This window comes from Trichosurus vulpecula, chromosome 3, assembly GCF_011100635.1.
Source record: "Trichosurus vulpecula isolate mTriVul1 chromosome 3, mTriVul1.pri, whole genome shotgun sequence".
Taxonomy (NCBI): domain Eukaryota; kingdom Metazoa; phylum Chordata; class Mammalia; order Diprotodontia; family Phalangeridae; genus Trichosurus; species Trichosurus vulpecula.
The window spans coordinates 205,612,282-205,618,983 of record NC_050575.1 but is presented as its reverse complement, the minus strand read 5'-3'; the positions used below and the strand labels follow the sequence as shown (position 1 = coordinate 205,618,983).

The window sequence follows — 6,702 nt, the reverse complement described above, 5'->3', positions numbered from 1 at the left end:
TTGGCTGGGAAAGAAAGATGGTGCACTTTAGCGATTTTTCAGTTTTGTCTGTGACCCCTTTTGGGGTTTTCTTGGCAAAACCACAAATGTTTCACCATTTCCTTTCCCAGCTCATTTTACAGAGGAAAGTGAGGCAAACAGGGCTAAGTAAGCTCTCCAGGCACACAGCTAGTATCTGAAACCCCAATTAAACTCAGCAAGATGATTCTTCCTGACTGTTCCAAAGCACCAACTACATCCACTGTACAACCTAGCTGTGCCTAGAGACTGTGAACAGCTCAAACTACAACAGGATGGAAATGTTTATTTCATATTTATAACCTGTATCAGACTGCATGCCATATGGGGGGGGGTGTAAAACATCATCTTATATAAGTGAAAACTTAAAAGCTTTAAGTACAGTACTTTTCATTTTAATGTCATTAAAGAATCAAACAGGTACAACTTTTTTTATCTGTTCTGAATATATATACACACATACATATAGGTTACTAGTGTTTAAAGATAAATCCAGTAACATCTGGTACAAGGAACGTACCAGTGCCACCTTGGATGTTACTTCTGGAACCTGGGAGAGAGGTCCATCTTTTAAACCTATCTTCACAGGGGACTGTGGTTTCCAGTCACATTCCCCTAGAACTCCCTAAACGCTACTAAGCAGCTGCCGCTACATTCAAATTGTAACCATCATTTTCAACATTTGTTTTGGTTATTAGTAAAAATACGCCACTAAAGATGTAGGTATTGACATGCAGCAAAGGGGCTAGATGAAACACATTTGCTTTCCCTTACACCCTGCCCCCAAACCAAGGAGCAACAACTCTATGTAAAAGCACTAAAAAGTTGAATTCTAAGCTCACTTCTTCCCACAATTAAGAAATCTTAAGTAAAATTGGGAAATGTTATTAATAAAAGCTTATTAAAATACCGTTGCTCACCTACACTTATCTGCCCGTTCCCCCAACTCAGAAAGAGGAGACTCTAGGTGAAGTTTAGTTTTTATTTCATAATCATAAACTTAACTCTGTTGTCTAGCCAGACTTGTGGAAGGAAAAAGGAAAATGAAATCCAAAGAGAATTGCAGCAAGTGAGAGCACAAGGATTACAGGGTATAAGAGCAGATGGGGTTTGGAGGTGCTCTCTCCAGCTACAGGAATGGTTTGATGGTTAAGACAAAAAACAAAACAAAAAATCTTATGAGAGTTGTCCACAGTCAGCGATAGTGATCTTCTTGCTGGTCTTGCCATCCCGAGAACCGAAACGCTCCATGGCTTCCACAATGTTCATGCCTTCTTTCACTTGGCCAAAGACCACATGCTTGCCATCCAACCTAGGGTAATAAATAGGAACCATCATGACATAAGAGAATGACTGGTTTGCTTTGTTGCCTAGGAATCAGAACAGCTGTGCCACCATAAGCCAGCTACAACGCCCAATAGGTGGCTGAACAGGACTTAAGGCTGAATACTGTAAAGAAGCCACAACTTTTGATGCTAGTTAACCAACTGACTACTGTAAACACTGGACAACGTACCTTCTATCTAAAAGCAATGGAAACACCATAAAGATTATTATGAGCCAGTCAAAAGGTTGCATACTGCAATTGTAAAGTTTCTCCAACTGCTGTTAGTTCAGGAGTCTTAAGTTTTAAATGGAAACCTAAAAAGGACCAACAAATCAAATGCTGATTAGATGAAAAAGGTCACTCCGGGGCTTGAAACCAAGTATTAAGATATCTTAGGCTAAAATTTTTCAGGCTGAACAGGATTTTATAATGTTAGAGCTGGATGGTACCCAAGAAATTATCTAGTCTAACACCCTCATTTAGAGGAAACTAAGGCCCCTAAGAGGAATGGTTTGAAACTTGCCCCAAAGATACACTGTAGTATCCGGAGCCAAGATTAGAGCCTAGGTTCTCCTGGCTCAAGTCCAGTGTTCTTTTCATTCATTCAAACCAAAATGACTCCTAATAGCTGGCAAAATGTAAGTTTCCATTATCTTTGTAAATAGTGCCCATGGAAATTATACCTCTGATGCCTCAAACTGCTAGTGCTATTTCTTCCACTTCCTAAGCTCAACTTTATCTAAGTACTTACCAATCAGTCTTAGCAGTACAGATGAAAAACTGGGAGCCATTTGTGTTGGGTCCAGCATTTGCCATGGACAAGATGCCAGGACCAGTATGCTTCAGGATGAAGTTCTCATCAGCAAATTTCTCCCCATAGATGGACTTGCCACCAGTGCCATTATGGCGTGTGAAGTCACCACCCTAAAAGTAAGAATCCCATCAAACACAGAATGAGGCTGGCATATTCACTGGTAACCTGTCATTCACTGGACACTGACATTCTGGCTGAATCCTTCCCTAAGTATGGGCACAAGGTTGAAGGACACATCTAGTAGAAATCACTATGCTCCATACCTGGCACATGAACCCAGGAATGATTCTGTGGAAGCAGGATCCCTTGTAACCAAATCCCTTCTCTCCAGTGCTCAGAGCACGGAAGTTTTCTACAAAGGAACAAAATGGAGAAAATTTAACACTTAAAAACAAACCTAAATTAAGAGCACTTAAAAGGCAACTTAAAAACAATTACCAACCTGCTGTCTTTGGAACCTTGTCTGCAAAGAGCTGCAAGAGAAAATGATATTCGATTAGTTGTATCCACTTAGACATTGGATTGTTTCTTAGTATCCACATTTAAATCTGCCATTGGCAATAGTGATGAATCATTCTCAAAGATATATTTTTACATTAACAATTTTTATTACCAAACCCTAGCAGGGTTCTAAAACAGTTTTGTTTCCAACTTTAAGAGTCTTCTGGTTTTGGATTTAAGCAACATGAGATCCAAAAACATGCCAAGAATCCAGAACCAGTAATACCTGACATAGTGAGAGGAAGCTTTCTGGAAAGCTCCTTTAAGGTCAGTTTTTTTTTTAAAGGAGAGCACTTCACCCGCATTATCACCTATCAGATACAACTTTGTTTTATAGTTCTTCTCCTTCTTCAGTTTCAGGCTAAATACCAAAACGCTAATCCTGAAGAATGGCATGTGCAGTGGTGTATGCCTAGAGTTGCACTTGTGCGCCCAGGGACATGCCTCTCATTCACTGCTAATGAAATTGCTACTACCTCAGTTGTCTGTTAAAAGATCTTCTTTCATGGTTTAGAGATTACCGAGCCCTAAGTAATCTAGGATTATAGAAAGTGTCAGTTCCTATCTAGTGAGGTGCTAAGTGCCTGCTTAAAAAATTAAGATCCAGAAAAAAGATCACATGAAATTTAATTTCCAGTTGTAAGCTATTTTTAAACCTAAGCAGCTTGCTATATAACAACCCATTTTATTTCATCTAAGACTTGCATATTGTTGATTCTTTGCCCCCATAATAATACTGACTCAAGCAAACTTTTTAGATCTAGACTCTGCACAAAAATATAATCCCATTGCCTAGTTTATTAGGGTCTATAATAATGAAATTATCAGAATGCCTCACTTGCCCTTATTACAGGCTATAAAAGGTCAAGTCCTGTTTTTTTCTTACAGTTTTATTTGTAATAGAGGACTTAATGGAGGTTAACAAATGTCCTAGAATGTATTTAAAGTTTCCTTACTAGAGACTCTCAAAACAATTTTCAACTTTAAATAACCCTACTGATGTGCAGAATGAACTGGATTAGAATTCCTATTAGTATTTCTCTGTTCCTAAAAATAACAGTTTAAGTAAACGATCCAAAACTATGAAAATTAAAAGCCTAATAATTTTCTGAGGGAGTTAAAAATAAAAAGCTCAAAGTTCTAACTCGCTCAAATCACTAAATTCAAAATATCAAGTTGTATAACCTTTGCTGAAACATAACCTGTGCTTTTTATCTTCCTGAAATGGCTGATTCTCAAAAGCTAAATTCAACCCACCATGCTTAATTTTCATTGGTAACCTCGGGTTAAACCTGCCTACTAACCCACTGCGGGAAGGCAGGCCTTGGACGAGAGCTCCTCCCACAATTAACAGTCACCACTGGTTTTTGCTGCAGAGGCAAAGCCCTAGGTGTGAATAAGCAAAATGTTTGCTTAAACAAGGTTTCCTATTTAAAACCTTAAGCATTCATTTCTAGAAAAATTATTTTTGTTTCTAAATAAACTGCTTTGGAAGTAGCCCCTGGACAACTGGAGCTGCAACAGTTATGAAATTAGGTTTCTGGTATTTAATGTATATCTAGACAGGGAGTTTTCAGTAATCTTCCATGATAACCATTCATGCATGAAGCGAGCCACCCAGACTTGCAACGCGGCATTATCTACTGGTGCAATTTGGCATTATCGCTCCCAAAAGAAAGCCAGAAGTCTTCCCCACCCATTAGGGGCCCGGAGCAGTCGGATGACTGGTAGGGCGTTTCCCTGCACGTGATTTTAAAATTAATTACAGGAACTGATTAAAATTTAAAAAGCAAGCCTTTTCCGTAAGAACCGCCAGGGAGATGCCGCCACTGATCTCTAAGGCCTAGCATTCATTAAAAATACCTCCGAGGGGCCAAGAATTTTAGCCCCAACTCTGGGCGTTAAGAGGCTGCCGGGTACGGCACCAGCCCAGGGGCTCCCCCGGAGCACGTGCGCGGAGGGCCGAGGCCCGAGAGAGCCGCGGCCCGCACGCCACGTGGAGGTGGGCCAAGCCGCGGCCGAGGGCCGGCCGGCAGCGGCAGGTGGGCGCTCCGGCGGCCTGGAAGCCGCGCCCGGCTTAGCCTCCCTCCTTTTGCCGCACCCCTCCCCCCATTACCCCGTTAGGCTGCGCCACGTGCGGGAGGGGGTTGGGGCGGCGCGCGCGGACTGCGGCTGCCTCGCGCTCGCGCCCCCTCCCCCACCTCCCCCCCCCCCCGCTGAGCGCGCCCCGCCCCCACTCTCCACCCTCCCAACCCCCACCCAGCCCCAGCCCGGCCACCCGCCCGCCTTTGTCTGCCCCGCCGCCCCCAGCCCCCCCCACTTCTGTCCTCTCCCTCGCTGCCCGCTCGCCTTCCAAAATGGCCCCTTCGCAGGGTGCAAAGGAAATGGCGCCGCTGCAGCCGCCACCACCCTCCCGTTCTTCCCCCAAAGCGGCCGCACTCCTCCGCCCCAGCTCGGGGGCCCCAGTGGCTCGGGCGACGAGACCTGGACTACCAGGCCGGGTGGGGCTGCCTCCAGGTCCCTCCCCGGTCAGTCAACCAGAGAAGCAAGGCGGTGGCTCCACGGCCCCCAACCTCAGCCCATCCCGCCCCCACACCCATCCATCAGTCCCGCCGCCTTTTACCTCGAAAGTAATCCGGCCCAGGGGCTCGTTATCGACGGCGATGTCGAAGTACACGCTGGGGTTGGCCATGGCCACAGATGCCTAGGCTGGGCGCGACGGCAGAGGAATAGGCGGCAGGGATCGGCGTCCGGCGGAGGGAACCCAGACGAGGTCTCCCAGTAGCGGCGTCTGCAAAGCGGCACGAGCGTGGCCGCCCCGCCTTTTTATACGGGGTCTGAGCCCCACCCACCCGCCTGACGCGCCACAGCGGTCTTCGCCAATAAAGGCCGCTGTTCAGCTTGAGCGATAGCACCGTGGACCAATGGGAGAGAAGCGGAGGGAGGAAGGTAGAGGGAGGGCGTCTCCGAAGGGGCGGGGCGGGGAGCCGCTGATGGACGGAAAGAATGTTCCCGCCCGCGGGCCCTCGCGCTGCGCTGCTGCGGCGGCTGGTGCTGCTGCACTGGGCGGGCCGGGAGCTGGGGAGATGGAGGATGGATTGGGGTGGCGGAAAAAGGAGAACGGACGAAGAGAAAAAAGGAGAGGCTCAAAGGGTTGTGGACGGAGGAATAGGGTAACGTTTAGCTAGGAAGCCGTGGCGATTCGTCTCCCCATTTTGCAGAGGGGGCAACTGAGGCCACAGGCCCAAGGTCAGTTTGTCAAGGTCGAAGCAGACAGACTAGCCGGGAAGAATAAACCCCGCTAAGAACAGCCTGTCCATCAAGCCTAAGCCTTTGGGAGCGCGTTCTCCAGGGTTACCCCGTATAAAGAGCGACACTGGGGACAACAGTCTCATTAAGTGAATTAAAAGAGATGGGAATGCAAATACAAATGACTGCTGTTAAGGAGACTGGTTTGGAGGGTTTTCTGAAGGCTACCCCCCCCCCCCCCCCCCCCCCCCGTTGCTTTTATGTACAATTTTTCTCTGCTGCATCAAATACTTTGAAAGGGGTAAGAGAAGGATCCCAAACTTAGGTGGAAAATGAACTAGTCAATTTGACTCCAAATAAAAAAAAAATCCTTTCCAAAAAATCTCTGGCTGGGAAAGCAAGATGGATCTTGTGGAAAGAGAACTGGATAGGGAGACGGAAGGCCTTTGCTACTCTGGGTGTCATTTCATTTCCCATCTGCCATAAAGGGTTTGGCCTAGATGCTGTCTGAGGTCCCTGGGTAGGAAGGTGGAGAGCTATGGGTTTTGTTGTTTTTAGGGATAGATGGGATTTGGAATATAAAAGGTTGCTAACAGAAAATTAGTGTGGGATGAAAGTGACTCTAGGGGTCAGGAGAATAGAGTGAGAATTGAACCTTTGTTATTATAGTCAGGTTTGGAGAATAGGAAATTAAGGAGTACCACCTCAACTTGGCAAAGAATTCAGTGAAATTCCACAAAACAATCCTTCTGAACTCTTACTAATTAATCTCAACCAGATTCTTTTTTTTGTG

General features: G+C 45.8%; 1 protein-coding gene across 1 annotated transcript; it reads right to left on the bottom strand.

Annotated features, from left to right (window-relative positions):
- Positions 1–397: 397 nt before the first annotated feature.
- PPIA (peptidylprolyl isomerase A) lies at positions 398–5,459 on the bottom strand. Its single transcript, XM_036751695.1, has 5 exons — positions 5,284–5,459; positions 2,602–2,632; positions 2,423–2,511; positions 2,097–2,269; positions 398–1,330 (listed from the first exon to the last, which is right to left on the bottom strand). Exons 1-5 carry the CDS (start codon positions 5,350–5,352, stop codon positions 1,195–1,197), a joined length of 498 nt encoding a protein of 165 aa, XP_036607590.1. The 5' UTR covers positions 5,353–5,459; the 3' UTR covers positions 398–1,194.
- Positions 5,460–6,702: the final 1,243 nt, after the last annotated feature.